The sequence below is a fragment of the Tiliqua scincoides genome, chromosome 1 (assembly GCF_035046505.1).
Source record: "Tiliqua scincoides isolate rTilSci1 chromosome 1, rTilSci1.hap2, whole genome shotgun sequence".
Taxonomy (NCBI): Eukaryota; Metazoa; Chordata; class Lepidosauria; order Squamata; family Scincidae; genus Tiliqua; species Tiliqua scincoides.
In genome coordinates, this window is record NC_089821.1 from 258153303 (window position 1) to 258178687 (window position 25385).

At 46.8% G+C, this 25385-nt stretch overlaps 1 protein-coding gene and 1 pseudogene across 1 annotated transcript in view; one reads left to right on the top strand and one right to left on the bottom strand.

The window, feature by feature from the left end:
- Window positions 1–10936: 10936 nt before the first annotated feature.
- LOC136637492 (5S ribosomal RNA) lies at window positions 10937–11056 on the bottom strand (annotated as a pseudogene).
- Window positions 11057–16768: 5712 nt separating this feature from the next.
- Window positions 16769–25385, top strand: part of PKDCC (protein kinase domain containing, cytoplasmic) — a 64638-nt gene continuing 56021 nt past the window's right edge. The window contains exon 1 of the mRNA XM_066622748.1: window positions 16769–17760. Within this exon, the coding sequence (XP_066478845.1) occupies window positions 17086–17760 (675 nt within the window). The 5' untranslated portion in view covers window positions 16769–17085. The remainder of the gene's footprint in view (window positions 17761–25385) is intronic.

Genomic DNA, 25385 nt, shown 5'->3' on the forward strand with positions numbered 1-25385 from the left:
TTCTTCTCCTGGCTGCAATCCTATACACACCCCTGCTAATTGGGTAAGAGGCACTTTTTCAAGTGGGTGCTCCTTTTTTTAGCAGGGGGAGAGTAACTGGCCCACCTCACCCCAGCAGTGTCTGTTCTAGTGGCTGTCTGCTGGTATTCATTTGCATCTTTTTAGATTGTGAGCCCTTTTGGGACAGGGAGCCATTTAGTTATTTGATTTTTCTCTGTAAACCGCTTTGTGAACTTTTAGTTGAAAAGCGGTATATAAATACTGTTAATAATAAGTTCAATGGAATTCAATGAGACTTACTTCTGAGTAGACAGGCCTAGACTTGTGTTATTTACCACCATGCTATACCAATTCTTACAGACATTCCATGCCACTTTGGTTCAGGTCCTCAAACTCTGGCATATTTGCAGAACATTTAACAAAAACTCTGACCACCACATCACTAAGAGTCCTATTAGCTCTACCAAGTCCACATGGGTTTGCTGCATTTAAAGAGCATCACTCAAAGGTTGGGGGGAAAACAATGAGGAAATTCAATCAACCAATATTGAAGCACCAAATTAAATAATATCAAATAGTCTCTTGAAAATATTCCATTCAGTTTAAAGTAAGAAAGATCTTGGAAAGATCCAGCCATGCAGGATCAGAACTAATTGATAAATTTATTCATGTGGGCATTCCCACATAACCAAGGGGGATGTAGCCCCAAACCAAGGGCTAAAAACAAGGTTATAACAGGAGGTTGATTTTATGAAAGTCTTACTTTGCCCTTGAGTGTCTCCTGCCCGTATTTCACCATTTGTGTGATTCATTGCAGGGTTCGGAAGAGTTCATCAGGAAGACAAATCTTTGATGTCTAAATTAAAGTTGTGATAACATCAGGGATTTACTACATCTTCCATCATGAAAATAGAAGCACTAAGAGATGAGATGAGGCCCTTGGTGCTGAGGTCTTACTTGGGTCAAGTCTAATCAGTGTTTACTTGTAGAACTGACTCTGTGTGTGTGTGTGTGTGTGTGTGTGTGTGTGTGTGCATGTGATGCTAACATCTAACACCAAGCCAGTGCAGATTTGTGCTGCTAAGCTATAAAATCTTTTATATCAGTATTGTGGAGAGCCTACTGAACAGAAATTATCTCCATTCTTCTGTTATCTCTCTTCCTTGCTTTCCTCCTTTGTCTCAAGGTCTTTAAACTTGAGATCATCCAGTGAAGCTCACCATTGCCTATAGGTAGAGAAACACATTGGGAAATGCTTCAAGCAAGATATAATTAAGCCAGTTTTGCCCAACATAGCATATATGCAACAGGGACCAAATGTGCACACCTGTGGGCTGAGCAAAAATAGGTTAATGGCACAATCCTATCATAGGTTTGTGCCAGCTGAGCGCTTTCCACCAGAGCCAAACCTCCACAAAAGTGCCATAAAGCACTTTGTGATGGCATTACAATTAGGTGTGCTGGCACGAACATTAGGTGTTAGACACCTTTCTGCGTTATGCAGCCCAGGGGTGAGGTGGGGAGGGTCAGGGAAGTGCAGGAAGAGATGTAATGGGGAGGGGCATGGCAGTGAAAGGGGTGGGGTGGGCAGATCAGGCCCAGGAGGGAGCGGAATTGGTGAAAGAAAGGCAGTGCTCAAGTTACAGGAGGTCCAGATAGGGAACAGCTCATGTATCTTTCATTTACAGTCCAGAGGTAAGGGAACAAACATTCCTTCACCTTGAGGAGGCCTCTGTGACTCCCCTTACCCCTTGCAGGATGCATCACATTCTGCAGTGGCATGGTTGCATCTGTGCTGGAAAGTTGGATAGTAGGATTGGGCCCTTTTTGGGGATTTGTATTTCACCTTTCAGAAGCAAACACACCAGGCTTTTGTGATGGACTTACCTTGGCTACTGTCTGTATCTGGGAGCAGAGCTGGAGCCAGTAGCCGTTAGTACATCTCCTGGCAGTCTGCTGGACTTTGCTGCGAGCAGCTTGGAGGACCTGCAGGTTGCGCTCACTGTGACAGGCCTTGTATGCTGCTTGAGCTCTCCTCTTTTCCTCAATGACTGGTGTCAACTCCTCAGAGTGGGCTTCAAACCAGTCTGCCGTCTTGTTGGTCTTCTTGCCAAATATGGACAAGGCGTTGTTGTAAATGGTATTCTTGAAATGTTCCCATCTGTTGAATGCGTTTGCATCGGCTGGGCCTGGAAGAGATACCTCAAGCGCTCGTGCAAATTCCTCCACTTTTCTCTGATCCCGGGTCTTGCTGGTATCAATGCGAGGTCTTCCTTCCTTTTTTGTGTGGTACAGTCGCTTTGTTTGCAGTTTCACTCTGCTGCACACCAGGGAGTGGTCAGTGTCGCAGGCAGCACCCTGATAGCTGCGTGTGATCTTGATGCTGGGAAGGCTGGAGCATCTGGTGAGAATCAGGTCGAGCTTCTCGGCATCACCTGGCAGGACAAAGTTCCAAACAACACAGTCCTGGAATGTGCTGGAATCCCTAGCATGTATGCACTGCTGAAACAGAGATGCCTGCGTTGGCTCGGTCATGTCGTGAGAATGGATGATGGCCGGATCCCAAAGGATCTCCTCTATGGAGAACTCGTGCAGGGAAAGCGCCCTACAGGTAGACCACAGCTGCGATACAAGGACATCTGCAAGAGGGATCTGAAGGCTTTAGGAGTGGACCTCAACAAGTGGGAAACCCTGGCCTCTGAGCGTCCCGCTTGGAGGCAGCTGTGCAGCATGGCCTTTCCCAGTTTGAAGAGACACTTGGCCAACAGTCTGAAGCTAAGAGGCAAAGAAGGAAGGCCCATAGCCAGGGAGACAGACTGCACTTGCTCCCGGTGTGGAAGGGATTGTCACTCCCGAATCGGCCTTTTCAGCCACACTAGATGCTGTTCCAGAACCACCATTCAGAACGCGATACCATAGTCTTTCGAGACTGAAGGTTGCCAACACAACTACCTTGGCTACAGTTCTGGAGGAGGAACCATAACTCAGTGGTCAAGCACACTATTTGCATGCAGTGGGTCGCAGGTTCTGTTGCTCATATCTCCAAGCAGGATGGGGAAAGACCCCTCCACCCTTTGAAACCCTGGAGAGTAGCTGTCAGGCAGATTCAACAGTATTGACCTAGGTAGGCCAAAGGGAATGATTCAGCAGAATTCATATGTACTATTTTTTAGAAGGCTACCAGAATGTGTCTGTTGTGCTTTGGCTAGTTTTAGAGGGAGTCACTGTAATGGTGGTAGTTGTGGATGTACTTAAGACCCCTCTGTCCTTCCTCTCATGCTTTAAGCAGGGCTAGATACAAATATGGTTAAAAAATAAAACATGATTAAAAAATAAGAGATAGACTTATGACCCAATCTTAATGGGGACCCATGACAGCAGATCTCAAGTTCTGCTGCTGTAAGTCCCAGACCAGGGTCATAAAAGCCACACTGCTGTCACGTGCTGCAGGACTACCAGTGCAGATGGCTGGAGGCCAGTGCACGTACCAGTGGCTCACCCAGCCTGCAACAGAACAGGTAATGCAGAAGTGGGGGCCAAAATGGGGGCAGAAGGGGGATGATCTCAGTAGCACAGGCACATGTGAAGATCCTAGCACTCTTTCCCTAGTCAGAGGATTGGACATTTTTATGAAGGCAACATCTATCTATGGCTATAAACAATATCTAAAAGATGTAAACCCATATTCAGAGGTGGTCAGATCATCAGATGTTAGGTGAAAAAAACATCAGGAAATTCAAGCAACACACTTGAATGGTCCGTTTCCCAGAGGCAATCTGGTCAGCTGCTGTTGGAGGCAGATTGCTGGTTTGCTTTGGACTGATCCCTGATCTGGGGGTAGGTCTTTTTTCTTAACTGAGGAAAGCTAAATTAAAAGCCCTCCCCCTTTGCTGTCAGCATGTGGTCTTTAAAACAGACTCTGGCCTCCCCTCCTGGCCTTGTCCTACTTTTACTTTGGCCTATTAGCATTCCTGCTCCTGAACCACCTCAGGTAAAATTGTGATGCAAACTACCTGACTAAACAAGCTCTTTCAATAAAGCAGGGCTTGCTCCATTATCTGATAAGGAATCTCCAAGGGGTAATGCCTCCATTGTGTGCTTGATGGGAGGTTTGCCTTTGCTTATGTGTGAAGGCCACTAATCCCCCTCTAAATGCTTTCTGTGATTAAGATGTGAGGATGGTAAATAGCTGTTAGGTGTCTGGAGACAATGCCAGCAATCAGGGGGAATTATAACCCTGCGAAGCCTCCTCTGCCTAGAGAGGTTGATAGACCCAGCCTTGTTGACACCATGGACTGCTTGAATAATCAGGAAAACATAATGTTGCAGGAACTCATCTCAAGAACTGAATGTAACAAGATTATAAGGGCATTTTCACACATGACAGCAAAAGTTATTTTGGAATTTTTGGGCTCGGTACTGCAGATGCCAAAACTCTACCACATGAAGTCTCTCTCCATGTTCTGTGTCCACAGGACAGTTGGAAGATAAGACTGTTGATGTCATGTGTGAAAAGTTGCTGTTTAGTATTGCCTACCATTTTATAGTGGTTGTGGTGGTTGTAGAAGTAGTAGCACATGATTATTCATCCCTTGGTAAGATTAAAGTATAGCTGGATCCAGTTGCTTCCACCCATGCTTGGTTTCAAGGCAGTGAGTGCCGCTTGAACACAGTGGGAGTTCCTTCCAAGTAAATAAGCACATAAACAAACCAGTGTTTCTCATACTGTGGGTTGGGACCCACTAGGTAGGTCGCGAGCCAATTACAGGTGGGTCCTCATTCATTGCAATATTTTATTTTCCACATATTAGACTTCATACTACCATGGGATGTGACTGCATTTGGGGAACTGTTACAGACCTACACTTTTAACAGTCAACTATGTATATGCTTTTAACAATGATAGTAAATGGGACTTACTCCTGGGTAAGTGTGGGTAGGATTGCAGCCTAGGATTGTTAAAAATTTTCCTGCTTGATGATGTCACATCTGGTCATGACATCACTTCCGGTGGGTCCTGACAGATTCTCATTTTAAAAAGTGGGTCCCAGTGCTAAAAGTATGAAAACCACTGAAATAGGCAAATTAGCTCTGGTTGCCCAGCAGAAAATCAAGTATTGACTTTCAGGTAGAGCAAATACATCACCACGGAGGTTGGTTCACTTGACTTAGGAAATTAAATTCTATCCAAATGCTATCAAATGTTTGTTGGAAGAAATGTGACATGTTGACATAATTATGGTTAGCTCCTTTGTCTGGCAGAGATATTTGATCATGTCTGTGATTTTACCAGACCTACATTTTTGACAAATACGCCTTGATATAATAATAGTAATCAGCTATTTTTCTCAAAAGATGTTGCATTCTTTGGCCAATTTGACAATAAACACTTTCTTTCTTTCTTTCTTTCTTTCTTTCTTTCTTTCTTTCTTTCTTCTCCTTTTTTTCCTGGACCGGTGAGGATTGGACTGCTTCTCTTTGCTGGTGCTTTGAACTGTTAGCTGTTTGCACTGTGAGTGTAGCAGGAAAACAGAAGCAAGTTTTCTTGGAGCCCAAGGCATAGAGAGCATTGCTAAACCACCCCTGAAGACAGAAGGTCGGCACCTGGATGACTTGGCCTTTGCTTTCAGTGGCACTGAAATCTGGGCCAGTAGGTGGCGCTTGGCATTCCAAGGTGTCTGGCTCTTGTTTAAGCCTCATATATCAGTTCAGCTCTTTCTTTCACACACCTCTGGCATCTGTGACTCAAGGACATGGGCAGCACTTGAACATTCTGAGGTGTACCGCCCATGTCTCCCAGACCACTAGATATGTTAAGCTCTCACATAATGTCCTTCATTGCTAATTTATTGTCTTTGCTCTGAACGACTCATCTTTGGTCTGCGTGAGGCAATAAACCCTCACACCCTGCTTCTCAAGTTAGGTTTCAGGACCCAGCACATGTACTATATAGCTGCATTTCAAATATTTCACATTGAAACCTCATTAAAAGCCATCAGGATGAGGCTAGCGGCTGTTTCTCTCAAACCTATAATTCGCCGAGAGGCAGTTTTATCATGAGTGACTAAACTTGAGTCTCCGAGTGAATGCTAATTAATCACTTAGCTGAAAAGGAAAATATTGTAAGCCTGGAGGAGGGGAAGTCCTGCAAGCCCTTCTGAGGGTTGTGTCTATTTGTCAGCTAAAGCTTTGATCTATGCCCGGTGAATACATTGCATATTGAATCTAGATGCTTCATAAAAAGCACTATTTGGGAAACTTGAAGGTATTAAAGTTATAAAATGCTGAGGAGGGGGCACAAGGACCCTGAGGGTCTTGGATGAGCCAGCCTGGTCCCCTTTCAGATTCTGTCTGCAAGTTATCTACCAGATTCCCACCCTCTTTTAATTACAGCTTCATGATACAATTAAAATAATATTACATTTAAATCAGGAACATATTTGTGATGGGAGTTCAGATTCACTTTTGGCATCTTCAGCATGTCACTTGAATTCTGTTATGCATTTGGGGATTCTGATCAAATGTACCACTGGCCAGAAAAAGGATGAATTTTGGGGCCATATGTATCATCATTACACCTCACTACATTACATTGATAAATATGTGCAATATATACACCATATTAAATACACAGAAGTGAATTTATATCCCTATCTCATATTCCTATTTTTGTGCCTTAGCACACACATGCAAGGTTTTGGGTCTGTATACTAACTGATATTTACCCATTAAGGACACGATTGTGAAATATTTTATGAGGTAAACTATTTATGAGCTATTTAGCTGCGAGGTTTCAGTTGCCTAGTGAATGTGGGAGTACCTAACTTGTAATCTCTTATGAGGTGCCTGCTGTCTAGTTTAGGGGTATCAAACTCATTTCATACAGCAGGCCAAACAGCATTCATGATGCTTGCTGAGGATCGGAAGTTATGTCATAAATCAGGTCCTAACCAGAAATAAGCACTTTTTTCTCACTTAGGAACTCAACTGCAAATGACAGAAAATATGCAAATCTGGAACATATTTTCGGTACAGGAGAGCCCAATTATCATGGGGCTGCCCTTTAGCAGTGACACCTCAGCCCATCTCTGCAGGTGAGACCACCTGATGGTAGTTCTGGGAGAGCCCAAGGGCCAGATAAAGAGCTTCCAAGGGCTGCATTTGGCCCCCAGGCCTTGTTTGACACCTCTAGTCTATCTAATGGGAAAATATCTTGACTTTTTTTTGGAGAACACACATTCTTCACCATTTTGAAGAAGAAAAGTAGAAAACGTATATACAGAAATCTCATTTTTTATATTTAGGGGGTGGATGTTCTAGAGACAGTATGTTTTCCAAATTTCAGGCACCTGGAAGGGGGGGGGGAAGTACTTTGACAATTTTATTCTCCATGTGAATGAGTCAGTCCCAAAATGTCCTCATACAAAAGATAAAGACAGATATACTTGGTACCATGTCAGTAGGTCCTAATAAGGACAATGGATTTTTATCACATTATAGAGTTCATTAACTTAACATTGCTATGAAGTTCTTATCACCAACTATGAATTGTCACTATGCTTATCTTTGTAAAGTTTTAAGCTGGTCACAAGACTAGACCACAAGACCGCTATAGACCGAAATAACACTCCAGGTTTCATTGTTTTACTCTATAACCATTTATATGTGTCTGGCTTCTGAAAATTTCACTCTTGGTATCTGATGAAGTGGACTGTGGTCCATAAAAGCTTGTGCTACAATCAATTTATTAGTCTTCAAGGTACCATTAGACTTCTTATCTTAGGTACACTTGTGGTTACAGTCTGTTCCTTCCTGCAGATTTATTTTCATTTAATCTCTCTAAACACACACATGCATATAGGTAGGACATATTTATTACACGGAATAGTATATAATGACTACATAATATAATTATGATTAATATGAAATATAATATGTAGTAAATTTATATATAAATATTATGTATAACTACACATGTACATAAATTCTGTATGATGTACAGTTGCACATAGCGCACATTTGTGTGCCTTTCATGCATTGCTTTTCCCCCCTTGGGTTGTATCCAATGAAAATAAGTTATGACTAAGCATCATTCAAATCAATGAGACAAGTTAGTTGTGGCTAACTTCAGCTCCATTAATTTCGGTGGGACTGAGAGTTATGACAAACTCTCTTTGGCCACAACCCTGTGAAAATAACATCGGCTTATGAGTTTCTAAAAGAGGGTAACTTCAATAAACTAAATTACTGGAGTTCTAACTATAACAGAGTGACCTAGAAATAAATCCTACAACCTCATGAAAACCTACCCCAAAACCTAACAACCCCACCCTAAACAGATTTAGTTGGAAGGATGTCCAGTTCAAATAAATAGGACTTCTTTCCAAGGCAATAGGGGATCTTTGTGTAAGGCCCAACACACTGAACTGGAAGGAAGTGAAACTGAAATCAATAGGAAATGCCCAGGCAAACACATTTAGTACTCATATGCCAACATGGGCCCCCCAAAAAGATGTGCATGGGGGTCCTTTAATGTTAGACTTTGGATGTTACATATTCGAGGCAAAGCAAATGTGTTTTGTACTTCCACTTTTCACAGTTCTTGTATAAGAGAAACTTGGATCTTTTCCCTGCAATGACTGGGTGCATCAGCTTATGCCTATGGGGGAGTTACAAAGTGCCCTCTTAAAATTCCACTTGATCCACATGTGGATCACAATGGATCCACAATGGATCCACATGTCCACTCACAGAACCACTTTTGCCATTTCTTCATAGCTCCCAAAATTACTCTGTCGCTCATACAAGGTATGCTTGTATGTGTGATTTATTCAGGGATGATCTATATAACCCACCTTATATCATACAACTGGATCCAAGGAGATCAAGTGGGAGGAGTTCCATTCTCCCTACCTCCCACTCCTGCACAGTGGCTGCCCACAGATGGGAGTCTGAGAGAGGAAAGGCAACATGGCTTGTTGTGATTTTCCTTAGTGGTTTTTGCTTTATTGTAGGAAAAAGCCTGCACACTGTGAATACTCTGTCTGTGTCCAAACTACCAACTTGCACAGAAGAGGGAGGTGGAAAGGTCAGCCCTTCATTTATTACTACATAATATCATTAACTTTCTGCAGCAGAATCAAGGGCTGTCTTGCTGGTGGCACAGGGTCCATCAACTGGATCAGTGCAGTGCAGTGCAGTGGTTAGAGTGGCAAGGCAAGTTGCAAGTGGCAGGGAAATCCAGCAAATCGCCTCTCAGCCCTGAAGCTTGTGAGCCAGTCACCATCTCCCAACACCCCCCCCCCCCACCTCACAAGGCTGTTGTGAGGCTAACAAAGGGAAGAAACTTGTATGCCATCCTCAGCACCTTGGAGGAAGGGCAGAATAAAAACCTCATAACAATGGCCACAGCAGTAGGGCAGCAAGGGCAGTCTTCCAGTAAACCCTACTTGGAACCAAAGAGTTGGAAGGCAATTGAGTCCAACCCCCGTCAGTGCACAACTACAACATCCCCAATAGGTGGCTATCCAGCACCTGCTTAAAGACCTCCAATGATGGAGACTCTAGCACCTTCAGAGGCAGACTGCAGAATCAGGAAGTTATTTCTTAATGTTTCATCCACATCTTCACTGTTGTAATTTAACCTATTTGTTCTGGTCCTACCCTCTGGAGCAGGGGTGTCCAAAGTTTTTGACAGGAGGGCCACATCATCTTTCTGACACTGTGTCGGGGGCTGGGGAAAAAAAGAACTAATTTACATTTAAAATTTGAATAAATTTACATAAGTTTACATAACATATTAAGGATGGAACTTATATGAATGAATGAAGGTCTTGCAATAGCTCAAGGCCTATAAAAGGCCTTGCACAAAGCAAGGCTGGCCTTTCCTTTGCTGCCGCTACTGCATCACAGATGTGAAACAACAAGCAGTGGAAGGAACCCTCATCCACAGCTCGTGTGAGACGTCAACCAGTTGCCCTCACGCTGAGAACAGTTGCGTCGGGCCATTGTGGGCTCCAACAAATCTCCAGAGGGCCAGAGGAAACTGGGGGCTCCCTGAGGACTGCACTGAGAGGCCTCGAGGGCCGCAAGTGGCCCCAGGGCCGGGGTTTGGGCAGCCCTGCTCTGGAGCAAGTGAAAGCAAACCTGCTTCATCTTCTACAAGCACTTCTGAGATCTACAGATAGTTGCATGTCGCCTCTTAACTATTTTTTCTTGAAACTAGACATGCCCAACTCCTTCAACCTGTCTTCACTGGATATGGTCTCTAGTCTCCTCACCATCCTAGTCACCCTCCTCCGGACCCACTCCAAGCAGAATACTTCTCTCAGATACTATGCATCTGTAGACATAGTGTAGAACAGCATGAACCCTCTTTGCTGCCACATCATACCACTGTCTGGATCACATTGAGCTTGCTGTCCACTGAGACACCTAGAGCTTTTTCACAGGCAAGCCTTAATCTTATATACGTATGTGCTTCTGATTTTTCCTACCCAAATGCAAAACTGCACATTTATCCCTGTTGATGTTCTTAATTTGTAAGGCTGTATCCTTTGTTATGCATTGACAATTTGGTGTCAATGCCATTTTGATTTTATTAGCTGCCTCCAGCATAAAGCCTGAGCTAGATCAGGGTTTCTTAACATTTGTCCCTCTGCTGTACCACTTCACATCATCCATCTATTGGAAGTACCACTGGAAGTATCTGGTGATGATGTCAGTAACTTCCAGAGTGGGAGGCCAGATGCAACACAACACGGGTAAGAGGCCCAGGGCCAACAGGAGGGATTTTTGAGAACGCAAAAAGCACACACTGGAGCTCTGCACATGGAGCGAAGCCTCCTGAGTAGAAGCCTCCTACTGCTCTTTGCATTGTGTTTCTGGTCTTACTGCCATTGGCTGGCAACCTTCAGTCTCGAAAGACTATGGTATAAGCCTACAGCACCCGGTATTCCCAAGCAGTCTCCCATCCAAGTACTAACCAGGCCTGACCCTGCTTAGCTTCTGAGATCAGACAAGATCAGGCTTGTGCAGGGTAACAGTTGCTGTTAAACTCTTACTGCCAAGCAGCAGGAGTTTGAGGGTCCTGTGTGTACTACTAGACACCACCTCAAGTCAAGGATGTAGGATATGGGGGAGGCAGGTGAGGCAGAACTCCCCCATCATCGTCCATGGAAAAGCACCACTGCTGCCCTGCCTGCTTACTCCTGAGGTGGCTCTTCTTACTCCCAAGAAGGTTCTCCTACACCTGCTTTCTCAGGTATAAGGAGAGCCTCCTCAGGTGTAAGTGGGTAGGGTGGCTGTGGTGCTTTTCCACTGACCACCATAGGGCAGTTCTGCCTCATCTGCTTCTCCCTCCTCACCACATGTCCCTGCCATCATTACCACTGGTTGAGAAACATCATGTTGGCAGCCTTCAGTCTCGAGAGACTACGGTATCACGCTCTGAATGGTGGTTCTGGAACAGCGTCTAGTGTGGCTGAAAAGGCCAATTCGGGAGTAACAATCCCTTCCACACTGGGAGCAAGTGCAGTCTGTCCCTGGTCTGTCTCCCTAGCTATGGGCCTTCCTTCTTTGCCTCTTAGCCTCAGACTGTTGGCCAAGTGTCTCTTCAAACTGGGAAAGGCCATGCTGCACAGCCTGCCTCCAAGCAGGCCGCTCAGAGGCCAGGGATTCCCACCTGTTGAGGTCCACTCCTAAGGCCTTCAGATCCCTCTTACAGATGTCCTTGTATCGCAGCTGTGGTCTACCTGTAGGGCGCTTTCCCTGCACGAGTTCTCCATAGAGGAGATCCTTTGGGATCTGGCCATCCAGATTGGGATGGCCATCCAGGCTGAGAAACACAGAGCTAGATAGTGAATAAATTAATGAATGAGGTAGTATAGTTCAGGGCCTCTGAGAGGAATTTTATCAGGGGGTACAAAGTTTATTTTGGGTCCCTTCCCAAAGAGGGAGGGCAGCAATGGGGATAGGTAGAACGGCAGGGCAAAATAGGGCAGGGTGAGGGTGCTGACAGCCAGGATAGTCTTTTGAGCCCAGGTCTACCAGGCTTCTTGATGAGGAGCCCAGGTCTACTTGACCATGCTGCACCAGCCGCTAGATAAAGTAATATGGAAAACCAAACACACTCCTAAGTCTCTATAAAATCTTTGAAATATAGGAAAGCCATTGCAGAAAATTAGCATCTTCATATCTGGGTTCACACTAGAATGGACAATGTGCTGTGTGCACCAAAATGAACTTCTGCAGTAGCTGTAGCCCCACAGCTGGATCCCTGAGTTCCTATACACTCCTTCATGGTTATTGGCTCCACAAGCCAAAGAGCTACAGTAGCAGACCTGTTCCTTCCCAGATTTGACAATGTGTTAAGGAGGGTCATGGATGTGTTCCTGGGCCCTGTGTATGGCTTGCAGCTGCAGTTGCCACTGCATGACCACTGTTGTGCCTCCAGCATCATGCACAAGCAGCAAATCCAGGTAAGATAGGAAAATGTCAGGTCCCAGGAACTTTCTGGGCCTCCTCCTTTGACTCCTGGGCCCCCTTTCTGACCCTGGGCCCAGGTACAAATTATCCCCCTCTCCTAGGCCTTGGTATAGTGAAGCAGGAGGAGGACTGGGGTGGGTTGGCCAGAGTGGGGTCTAGGTAAGAGATCAAGAGCCCAACCCTATACACACTTTCCATGGAGTAAGCCCCATTGAGCACAATGGGACTTACTTCTGAGTAGATCAGCATAGACTTGTGTTGCAAATCCTCACCCAGTAATAGTTTACCCTGTCTCAGACAGACCCTCACAGGGTCGTTGGGATCATAAGAACATAAGAACAGCCCCACTGGATCAGGCCATAGGCCCATCTAGTCCAGCTTCCTGTATCTCACAGCGGCCCACCAAATGCCCCAGGGAGCACACCAGATAACAAGAGACCTCATCCTGGTGCCCTCCCTTGCATCTGACATAGCCCATTTCTAAAATCAGGAGGTTGCACATACAGATCATGGCTTGTAACCCGTAATGGATTTTTCCTCCAGAAACTTGTCCAATCCCCTTTTAAAGGCATCCAGGTCAGATGCCGTCACTACATCCTGTGGCAAGGAGTTCCACAGACCGACCACACGCTGGGTAAAGCACATGGGAGGCAGGCAGGCAGGAGGAAGCGTGTCAAGCAGCGGGCGAGCCTCGTTGTCTTCCCCAGCGCCGAAAGCTGTTCCCACTGAAGCCGAGCCTTTTCCTCCTCCCAACGTGTTGACAACTGGAAGGCGTCCAGCCAGACCTGGACCCGTCGCTAAGCTTTTGCGCCTCCGCAGCGGCTCAGGGAGCGCACACCCCTCCGTTTCCTGCAGAGCGGCTGAGCCGGGATCCCCGCGCAGGGAAACCACCACGCCCTTTGCAACGCCTTGAGTAGGGCCGGCCAGTGGCATAGCTGGAGGGGGTGCAAAGCACTAACAGCCCAATCCTATGCATGTCTACTCAGAAGTAAGTCCCATTAGAGTCAATGGCACCTACTCCCATGAAAGTGTAGATAGGATCGGGCTGTTAGGCTGCAATCCTAGCCACACTTTCCTGAGAGTAAGATCCATTGACTATAACGGGACTTACTTCTGAGTAGACGGGCATAGCATTGGGCTCTAAGCCTCGCAGAGAGTCTCACCGCAGCGTGCAAGGGGCCCCTCCCCTCGCCTTCGGAGCCATGAGGGGGCAAAACGGAGGCTTCGAAGGGGTGGGACACCTTGCACACTGCGGTGAGACTGCAAAATCTAGGTTGCAATCCTATCCACACTTACCTGGGAGTAAGTCCTATTTAACCCAATGGGACTTACTTCTGAGTAGACAGGCATAGGCTCGGGCTCTTAGTGTTTTGCACCCCCTCTAGCTACGCCACTGGGGCGGCATGGGTTGGCACTGCAGCAGCCTCTCCGGCCCTGCCGCCTGCCAGACTCTCCCGGCTGGCTGCCAGGCCTTCTTCCCTTGAACCTCCTCCACGCCCAGCACTTGCCTCCAGCCCGGCCTCCCCCCAGCCCCGCTCCCTTCGGGCTAATTGCGTTTGCCGATCACTTGCTAAGAGCCGCCCTTGATGGGCCCGCGCTGCAATTCCCATCTCCTGCCGGGCCGCGGCGACCCCATGCTGAGCCCGGGCGTGGCGCTGCTGCAGGTCGGCGGAGCGCACGCAGGTAACGCGCTCCCGCCAGGGACCTTTCAGTCCTGGTTTCCTAGTGTCAACACAGGGCTCCCCGCCGGGCTGGGGAGGAGGGCGATGCAGTCGAAGGAGCCTTCCGCGTCGGTGCAGATTCTTCTGCTTCTGCTGGAGAGAAACCCCCAGCTCTCTCGATCGTGGACTTCCTAGGCGGCATTCCCACGTGCATCTTTTTCTCCACTCTGCCGTATGCGGGCTCATCTCTAAGACTCCTCCCCCAAAATCACGTCTCTCCAAACCTGCAGGAATCAGCAGCTGTGGGCTCGCAGCCTCACTCCCTTGCGATTCCTCAGTTCAGAGCCCAAGCCCATGCATGTCTACTCAGAAGTAAATCCCATTGTAGCCAATGGGGATTAGTCCCTGGAAAGTGTGGCGAGGACTGCAGCCTCAGAGCCCAATCCCAGGCATGTCTACACAGAAGCAAGTCCCACTGTAGCCAGTGCTACATGGTTTTCCTGTACTCCTTTTATTCTAACAACAATCCTGCAAGGTAGATTAGGCTGAGAGAGGCCATGACTGGTCACTCAGATCCAATCCTACCTAGCATGTCTGCTCAGGAGTAAGTCCCATTACAATCAATAGGGCTTTCTCCCAAGAAAGTGTGGATACTTACCTGGGAATAAGACCCTTTGACACACATAGCATTGGGCTCTCAGTGAGCTCAATCCCCAAATCTCAGTGGGGATTTGGACCCAGGTCTCCTTATTCCTCAGCCCGACATTCTAACTGCTACTCCACACTGCAGTTCCTTCGATTGCGTATTTTCCGCACCCTAGCCAAAGACCGCCAGGGCGGAAGGCACCTTTTTGCTACGTCGATGCAGCAGGCCTGAGTTCCTGCTGGGCATATCGGCTTCCAGGGCCAGTTCAGTGCAGTCCCATCCAGCGCATGTGCATTTCGAAGCAAGCACCACTGAGTTCATTCAGCGGGGCTTACTCACTATGCGACTCCGGAGAGGATCTGCTGACCTGGAGCGGGCAAAGGGCCAGGTTGCAAGCATGACTGACAGCAGGCCGTGATTGGCAGGCCTTTACCGGTTCAAAGAGGCGCTCAATGAGGCTGACAGCTTACTCCTAGGAAAGTGTGCATAGGATTGCAACCTGGGGCATCATGAATCTAATAAATATATTTTTTTTTCCTCCTGTTTGGGTTGGGTGGGTCTTATTTTTTAGAGAAGAAGGCCATCTTCCATCCCTCGGTCCGTCCATTTTTCCCTTTCTGCCCACTGCATGCCTTTCTTCCTATGGGCATTCAAATGTGGGTGTGCGATTTTTCTCTCCATCCAATGCTTTATTTACTGCATGCATGTGACTGAACGAAAGGAGGGGGGGAATGGGGCAGAGGAGGAGAAACTCTCACTCATTATATTGGTGATGATTTTTATACACGGGCAAAATCACCATCATCATTCGGTGCTCGAATTATTCGTAGCCTTCACTGTAATCCATGCCCCACTGCCTGACAACCCGCAAGCTTTCTAGAAATAAAAGCTAAGCAGGGCAATGTAGAAGCTAAGGAGACCCCCATTCATTCTGAAATTGGAGCACTGGTCAAAATTCCCCGTCTCTCAATCTGGAGATTTCAGTAGGAGAATCATATGACTCGAGTAAAACATGAGGTCATCTAGTCTCTCTCTCTCCCCCCCCCCCCCCAGTTCAAGACAAGACTGCAGTATTCACACACATAGGTCAATATTTATCTTCAGAATTAGATCCTCGGATCCAGCGTCCCAATTCAGAGATAATGCTGCTGTTCCCAGCAAAGGGTGAGGAGACTTAGAGACCAAGCCTATGCATGTCTACTCAGACATAAATCCCATTATAGTCAATGGGGCTTACCCCCAGGAAAGTGTGGATAGGATTGCAGCTCGGAGCCCAATCCTATGCACATCAATGCAGAAGTAAGTCCCAGTATAGTCAATGGGGTTTGCTCCCAGGAAAGTGTGGATAGGTTTGCAGCCTTAGAGCCCAAGCCTATGCATGTCTACTCAGAAGGAAGTCCCATTATAGTCAAAGGGGCTTATTCCCAGGAAAGCATGGATAGGATTGGGCTGTCAGCCTCCTGCTGTCCTCTGAGATAAAACATCTTTTCCAGCCTGCAATCCTGTACACACTTACTTGGGAGTAAATCTCATTGAACGCAATTGGACTTACTTCTGAGTAGACATGCATAGACTTGGGCTGCCAGCCCGTCTTCGCACCTGTAGACGTCCTCACCCCCATCCTTCCCCTCTCCTCACGGGGCTTGCATTACGTTGCCAGACCAGGCAAGACTGAAGGACTCCTTTCATCGCGTCCCATTCAGCACTGTCTTCCAGGCGACACCGTTATCAAGTGGATGCCGCCCTATCCAGAGAGAGAAGGAGCGAACAATGCCCTTCGGACCTTGTAGTCCCGTTTCTGGAGCAGCTTCGTCGCCTTTGCTGAAGACTCCGTGGCTGGGAAGACTACACTTCCCAGCCACCCCAACGCCGTTCTCCCCCGTTCTGCGGCGAGGCTGAGCTGTCAATCAGCTGGCGTCACAATGTGTGTAGAACGTTGGAGGTGCCTTTTTTCCCCCTCCGCGTTCCAAACTCTGCCTGCTGGCTCGCAGGGGTGCAACTCGGAATCGGCGCTGGAGGGAGGGCTTATAAAGGCAGGGCTGGAGGCAAGTGTCATGCGGGTGGCTGGCCGGCGGCTGTGCAGGGCGGAGTGGCGGATTTGGGGGTGTCGCCCCCTCTTTTCCCTCGCCTCGCCCGCTCCGCTCCGCTCTTGCCACCGCTGCTGAGCTGGAATGCTGCGGGGAGAATCGCATTCAAGCTGATCGCAGCAGCAGCGCGGGCAGGAAACGCGAGCGGGAGGAAGGGCTGCCTGGCTGGCTGGCTGGCTGCTGCGAGGAGCTTGCTCGCAGGGCGATGAAGCGCCGAAAGCTGGCCCTGGCAGCCGGCTTCTGCTTCTCCTTCTTGCTGGGCACCCTGCTGAACGTGCTGTTCATCCCAGCCTTTGATCCCCAGCAGCAGCAGCAGCAGCAGCAGCAGAGGCACAACGCGGGCGTCACGCACTCCCTGCCGGGCTCGCCTGCAGGCGCGCCGGGGGAGGCTGGAGGTGGCAGCCGCTGGGACCTGGCTCGGCAGATCCGGGAGCGCTACGAGGAGGTGCTGCGCTACCAGCAGCGGCCAGCCCGCGCAGCGGCAGCCGGCTCCAGGCTGCTGGTGATGCGCCCCTCGGAGAGGCGGCTCATGGACCTGGCCCCCGGGCGGCTCTCCTCTTCCTCGGAGCGCCCCGAGGCGCCCTGGGACCCTCGCTCCCGGCTGGAGCTCTCCCTCAGCCCGCTGCGGCTGGGCTGCGGGGACATCAGCAACGTCACCGACGTGCACTACCTGGGCTCCGGCTACACCAAGGCCGTCTACAAAGCGGAGCTGAACGGCAGCCTGGCGGTGGCCCTCAAGTCCGTCGATTTCGGGGGCCACGACATCGACAACTGCGTCAAGCTCTACGGCACCTTGGAAGACTGCTACCGGCTGGCCTCCTACAAGATCATCAAGGAGATGGTCCTTCTGCAGAGGCTCCGGCACTCCAACATCCTCCAGGTACAGGCAGGGCAGCCCGCGGGGGAGGGGGCGGAGGGGAGAGAAATCGGGAGACGTCCTGATGCGATTGAGGCGATAATCCGATCCGCACTTTCCTGGGAGTAAGCCCCACTGACTATCATGGGACTTACTTCTGAGTAGGCATGCATAGGATCGTGCTCGGAGGCTGCAGTCCTAGCCATACTTTCCTGGGAATAAGCCCCATTGACTATCATGGGACTTACTTCTGACTAGGCATATATAGGATTGAGCTCTAAGCATTTCTGTCCAACCTTGCATATATGCAACAGGGATCAAATGTGTACACCTGTGGATTGGGCAGTCATGGGTTAAACTGGGGGGGGGGTAATATTGAGTGGAAAAAAATATGATTAGGCTTTACAAATATTTATGCCAATATGGTGATAATTTTTAAAGGAATTGGGTTAGGAAGGGAAAAAAACCTGGGCTGTGGTCTTATAAATAAGCCAGCATGATTGTGTTGTTGTTGCCCCTCTGATCCTGACCCCTTTGCAGAGCCGTGGGGGGGGGGGTCCCAGAGCCCTGGGAGGGGGGGTTTGAGAGTTTGTCTTCCTGATGTGTCAGGGTTGCCCGCTTCAATGTGTTAGGTTAGGGCTGGCCACATGCGGCTCTTTTCTGATTCCTTCACAATCCTCAACTAACTTATTGGGAAGGTAGAGCCCAATCCTATGCATGTCTCCTCAGAAGTAAGTTCTGTTATAGTCAATGTGACTTACTCCCAGGTAAGTGTGGATAGGATTGTGGCCGAAGTTCCCTTATGATCAGTGGAACTGGGAAGTCAACCTGTCTAGGATAGGGTTGCTGGGCTGCTGGATCCAAAAAATCCTTTGATCTAAGGCCGTTTTGTCCATTGATGTTGGAAATAAAATTCAGAGTCTGCAAAAAGTTCCAAGGGAACTTGCTGCCAAGTTCAATATTTCTTAGTCAGATCAGGTGCCGACCTCATGATCTCTGAAGGGCTGAACCTCCGCTTACTTACAGCCAGCTCTTTTCAACTCCTGTACTCTGGTGGCAGCAGTCCCATGATTTTGCATGGGCATTTGTTTTTAGGTTGAGGAGTTAGACATTAAGTGACACTGACATCTGTGTCTGAGATCGAAGGGCAAGAGCCATTCATTCTGGTTGATGTCTTCTAAACTGTGGGACAGAAATACAGGATGCCCTTGAATACCAGTTGCTGGGAAGCTGTGCTGGGAGAGACCTGTTTGCCTCCAACAGCTCCTGCTTGCGGTCTTCCCAGGAGCACCTGGTTGACTGTTGTGGAGAGCGGGGTGATGGACAAAACGGACTCCCGCAGAACTCTTCTTAATAGCTTTAGTTCTGGCGACCTTGGAGCATGACCCATTCTTCATCCCAGCAGAACACTTATTAGTTGGTGTCACTAAAGGGTGTAGCAGGCCAAAGAGAGCTGGGGTAGTGGCAAGAATTGCTTTGGAACTGACCCGGGACCAGCTTTGGCTGCCCAGCTTTGGAGGATGAAATTTGGATGCAAGATGTCAAACTCCATGTGTCTGAATGAAAGAAGAGATTGTCACTGTAACAGCGCTAAAGGGGTGAGAAGTGCAGAATCAGAAATATCTCTCTCTCTCTCTCTCTCTCTCTTTGTGCTACCCTTAAATTGGAGTGCTGGAGAGGAGAGATGTTGGGGAGAGGAGCTGCTTTCAACACTCTTGGAATTTGCCCTTAAGTCCTCTTTGGTTTGAACCTCTGCTGCCCAGATGAGAGTGGGACTGCTCACAGCCTTGGCAGCTCTGAATGCCCTGGGAAGAGAAAGAGGAGGAGGGTTGCTCTGATTGATCGAGAATCCTTGGGCAGCAGGACACCTTGGTTGCAGTGTGGGCTACAGCCTCCTGTGCAGCAGCCCATGAGCACAGTAGGAGCTGCAGAGTGCTGATCCCAAATTAAGGAGCTCCTTTGGGTGCCAGCGTTGATCTGGGAACTTGGTTGGGATTGGAGGGTCGATAAGGTTCATCATTTTCAGCTGCGGTCCCTACGCAGTGGGTGCCTCCTCATTGAATTTTAGAATCAGCCAGATTGGGATTTGAAAGCCCCTTTTTCCCTCTTGCAATCCTGGAAACCCTCTGAAGCCACCAAGTACCACCTTTTCCTTCAGAAATGCTTGCAATATAAAAATAAAAGTAGGATTCCTCGGAGTAGGAACCGTATATCCTTGTGTTCTGTACACCCTAAGATCAATGCCCATTTGTTCACGGCCTATGAGATGAGAAGAGATCTGCAGTTCAGCACTTTTTCAAGTCCCATTGATTCCCGTGGAAGAAGGAAATAAACCAATCCTAAACTCTTTCCTGCTGAAATTGATGGGATTTGAAAGTGCTTAATTCTGATCCCATTGCATCCCTAGAGCATGCCTTTGGCTTACTCACTTGCTTATAGCTCATGCATGTATTTAGTAGAGTGAGGCTATTATTCTGTGCACACTTACCTGGAAGTAAACACCATTGAACACAGAGAATTTACTTCTGAGTAAACATGGATAGGCTTGAGCTGTAAGACCAGCTGTATAAATAATTCCATACACACTGAAGGCTAGGATAAGCAGGGGGAAAATGTTTAACTAGAGATTTGTAAACCCAGCCCTACTGAAATCCATGGCAAAATGTTCAAGATCTATAACGGCAAAGCTCTCAGGCAGTTGGTGGCAATCCTGAAAGCAATCGAGCCGTACAACTGGAAGCAGACCCCTCCATACTCAAAGAAGTCATTCATTGGGAATCGGGCGTCATAGATTTCTGTAACCCTTGATTTCCAGGTAAAAGGGACTTATCAGTGTATAAAATTGGCTTGGAAATCCTGATGCTCCTTCTGTTAAACGGTTTGAAATTCAGTTCCCCTCAGTGAACAGCAGTGAGAGCCACAGGAGGAGGGGGGCCTCTCTGTTAGCAGTTTTCCCTTGGAGTGTGCCTTCGTCTGGCAGGAATCAAATTGGGCTTCTTGTCAGAAGCTCAGACAAGACCATTGATGGAGCTTGACAGCCAGAAGGTCTTTCCCCACATCCAGATCAGTGGCTGTGGCGTTCAAAATTTATCTCTGGCTGGAAATAGGCTTGCAAAGACCTCTGAGACGGTCCATAATGTGCCACTTAAATAAATTCATCTCTCTCTCTCCCCCCCCCCCCCCCTTCCCCTTGTCTTGCCTTAGTTTGGCTTCAGTCCTATGCATGCTTACCCTGGAGGTGACCCACTGAATTCAGTGGCTCTTTTCTGGGTGAATGCGTAGGGTGGTCAGGTTTTTGTGCCCAATTTAATCCATACCCCATCCCTTCTTCCTTTGTTACACCTTCCCCCCCACACACATACCCCATGCAAGGCATACTGTATAGAGAGTCCCTTCTTTCACAATATTCCTCTTCTTCTAAAAGGCTTCCATTTTCAGCTGACGAGTCTCCTGTAAGCAAAACCAAATAACAGTGCAGTCCTGTGACTGTTTACTCAGAAGTTAGTCTCTTGGCATTCAGCTGGACTTCCTCACAAGAAAGCTTGCACAGGATTATAGCCGTTAGAGAAAAGACTGACTTATTTGTTACTGTGGCAGAGATTTTTTCCCTTGAGTCAAGAACCCCCTGCATCCTAAACTGTAACCTCTTTAAGGACCTTAAGAAGAATTAAGATTGCCTTTTTCAGTTTGGGGGGCACATTTGACTTGTGCTCTTTGCAGAATGGGAGCTCACCCTCTGTCATGTACAAAAATTTACTACACATTTCAGTCTGTCTGTAGATACCCAGCCCCCTCTGAGTAGGAAAGCTGTGCTTTCAGAGAATCTCCTCACTTTAGACCATTAAAATCTGCAAGAAGTGTCCTGAACTCTGTTCCCTTGTTGTCATCTTTTAGTAATGTCTATTCCCCCACCCCTTTTGTAAGCAATTGCTTGATGGGGAGGTCTCCGCCAGAGAATCAACAGCAGTGTAGTTATCTCTTTCAGAGCCAGCCTCATCTATTATGACTTCACGGATTACGTGCCACCCCAACTCTGAGGATATGGCATTTATATAATCAGGACCATATTTGTGATGGGGTTTAGATTGCCTGGGGCTTCCCCACAATTTCAGTAGTGGCTACTTGAATAAGATACTCAAAAACACCGAAGGGAAGATGAACTGAATTTCATTCTGCAAATCCTGGTGCAAATGGTGCCTGTGTGTGTGTCTGTGTGGTGTATAAGTGCACATGTCCAGTTCAAATGAGCACTCAATGTTTGCTAAGGTGTTATGTGAAAAGAATCTGAATAAAAAATGAAACTGGTGGATATAGCTAGAAAAGCTTCCGTCTCATACATAGATCTGTTGCTGCTCTGAGTGCCTTTGATATGGATTTTTTTTGAAAGGATATTTGATAAGGCCAGAGTGTGGGCTTGAAATTTGTTGATCAGATCTCAATCTATTTTAGGCCCTGAAATGAAACTGTGGTCTGTTCAGGGATGTTTGTTCAGCTCTGCTGATCTTTTTGGCATGGAGTGAAACAATGATTTCACTCCATGCCACTGTTCTGATGGGAACAGTACCCCATCAGAGATGCCAAAACCCTACAGATTTTATTCTGCCATTGAGTGTTTCATATTAGAATAGAACAATATCCAATTGTAAGTAAAAGAAAAGAATGACATCCTATTGAAGAGTCTAGAATGTTTAATTCATAATGTACTGGGGGTTTCATGTTGGTTTAATTGCTTAGTTCATCTTTCACTTTAAAGTGGATTTTTTTTTTTGCCCGTGAGTTGGACTCTGTTCTAGAACCTTCAGCTGGATTTCTTAAGGAGAGCCAGATAATGGGAAAGCTTTAGGTGCCTTGTGTAGCTGCTGGTTTGCATCTCCAGGGGGGTTCTCCCTACCAGACTGGAAAGGGTAGCTCAGTGGAAGAGCATTCTTGAACGCAGAAGGTGCCCATTTCAATCCCTGGCAGTTCCAAGAGGGACTGGGGAAAACCTGTGCCTGAAACCTTGAAACACCTCTGCAAATCAGGGTCGAAAATATTGACCTACTGCAGATAGATCAAGAGTCCGAAGCAAATTCATATGGATAGTGGTTCTAGATCTGATCATGTGTCCATTTTATCTAACATATTTTCCCAACAAGCCTTTTCTGATTTTGAGGCTCTCTATCCCTTGCTACGCCTGACTTCCATGAATTTACCTAATTCCAAGCCATTTAAGCCCATGGCCATCCACACATCCTATAACGGAAAAATCCCACCAATGAATATTTTGTGGTGTGATTTCATTCTGTTCCAGAATCTGAAACCTGATTTTCACCCATCACGCCCTCCCCATCAAAGTTAATAAAGGCAAAACTAACCTCTCTCAGTGATTAGGAATATATTCCTTTTCACTGATCTCTTTACAGAAATTTCCACGAATGGTTGAAACCCCATCTCTTCTATCCGCCCCCCCCCCCCGCCACTGCCCCTAGAAGCTCTCCTGGCTTATGATTGAATTTTGACAGGAGGGACAGGCTCTCTAAATAAACCCAACCTGTGTCGGCACATTTCCTCCAGCAAAGCTCTTAAAGTCCCGAGAAAGTGTAGAAAGCTCCCAAGAACAGAAGCTCATTCTCCTGTGGCTGCTTCCTTGAGAGTGTGAATACACTGGAGGCCACCCATTCTCCTGCTCTTCTCTCTCTGGCTCAGCGGCACATCCATCTGGTGTGAGTGACAGGGTTGCCAAGGGCCTCCAAAGCAGTCATGAATTAAGCTATTGATCCACAAATAGTCCCTTATTCTAGAACAGCCTGTAATCATGAGTCAGAAGTCTCCTTGGCTTGGAATCTCAAAGTACGTATGTATCCAGGATAATTTCACACAGGTTATTTACACTTTGGCTCTGTTTAAGAAGGACTGACTTAAAACCATAAAACACAGTAATAAGTTATCTAACTGAAGTTTTTAACACCTTCAAAGGCATCCCAAAATCTAAGTTGACTGCAAAGTGATAGGACTGCAGCGTTATGCTATCAGTGCCTATTTATGGGCTGAGACATCATTCCTGGGTCAATTAACACATATAGTTTTTTTAAGTGTGTGTCTTAAAGTGTGAATACGACACATGGGTGTTGGAAATAGATACAGTACATATGCGTAGACTAATCAGAAAGCCCAGAGCAGCTGCAGCTCCTGGTTGAATGTAAACCCAGATTTATTGCTGCATAATGTATGAAACGGCTCCTTGGTTCCAAGAGGATATGTAGCTCGATGTCATTTGTGCATCAGTATTTTTTAGAATCAAAACAAACTATGGGGCCCCAAACAGGATCAGGACCATAGGGCATGAGGAGGGGATGTTTAACCCTTTCTCCTTGTGCCGTGATGCCCATGAAACTGTTATAAGCCCTGGGAGGGTAGTTTGCATTGATATTAGCAAAGGTTGTAGATTGGTTGACACTGAAGATGAGGGTGGGTTTGTGCATATGGAGCAAGTATGTGTGTGGCACACAGAACTAGTAAATGATAGCTATTTAATCTGGAGCAACGGCATCTGATTTTGTGTAGGACCTCTCAGTTGCTCACTAGTCAGGTTCAGTTCATTTGGAAAAGAGATTCTAGCTTCTTATGTGTGTGTATTTTTTTTTTTTTTTTGTCCTTAAATGGGGAAAATAGATGTTCTGAAACTTCAAGTGGAATAAAAATTCAGGTTTCTCCATCAGAAGCTAATAGAGTTATCTGGTTAAGAAACAGGTACAGAAATTGCTCAAGTTTTTAACTGCTGACTTTTGGAATGGACAAAAATTTGAGAAAGTTGTTCTGTGTTGGCTAAACAGAATCTCTGACAAACAGAAGGATAAATGTGTGTAGTACAGTCTGAATCCAGAAACTTTCCACTTCGGTAGACTTTTCTGAAATCAAGTTAAAGGAAACATAGTCAAAATAATGCATCTTTATAAAAAGAGAAATGAACAGGATTTAGATGACTCACGATCACGATCAAAGCACAGTCTCTAGATGGTATTTCCAGAGAGAATGAGCTATTGCCGGGATTGCTCAGAATTAGCTCCTATTTACAGATACAGTTGCATTATACTACATTGAATGGAAAGTAGTATAATCTGAATTTTGGAGAAACTTCGTTGCATGTAGCTGCTGAGTAGGTTTTTTCATCAGTGCCATGCTTCATACCCTTTTATAGCAGGAGACAGCGCAGTAGGAGGGAACCATGTGGGAAAGATGCCACGTGTCATATACAGGCATTTACTTTGTAGATATTTCTACATAATTTCAGGTGCCTTCCTTAAAATGCAGATGAATTGGGCTTCAATGTCAAATAGCAGCTGGCTTTGGCTGGCTTAGACTTGCGTCCTTGCAATGCTGCATTCAGGAGATGAAGTTATTGTGGCTGCAATTCTACATGTGCTTTCTTGAACACATTGGGGCTTACTTCTGAGTAAATGTGCAAAAGGTTGCACTGTTGATTATTCTTGAGAATATGAAAACGTATTTCTAGGGTGTCTTACAGGGTAACACAATAAACTGTAATAAAAACAAGGCAAAAAAGAATGACAGATGAAAGTAGTATACAAATAATTCAGTTAAGAATTAAGAAGTCTGGGAAAGGGCAGAAAGTCTTCACCAAGTTCCAAAAGGTGATTATTAATTATAAT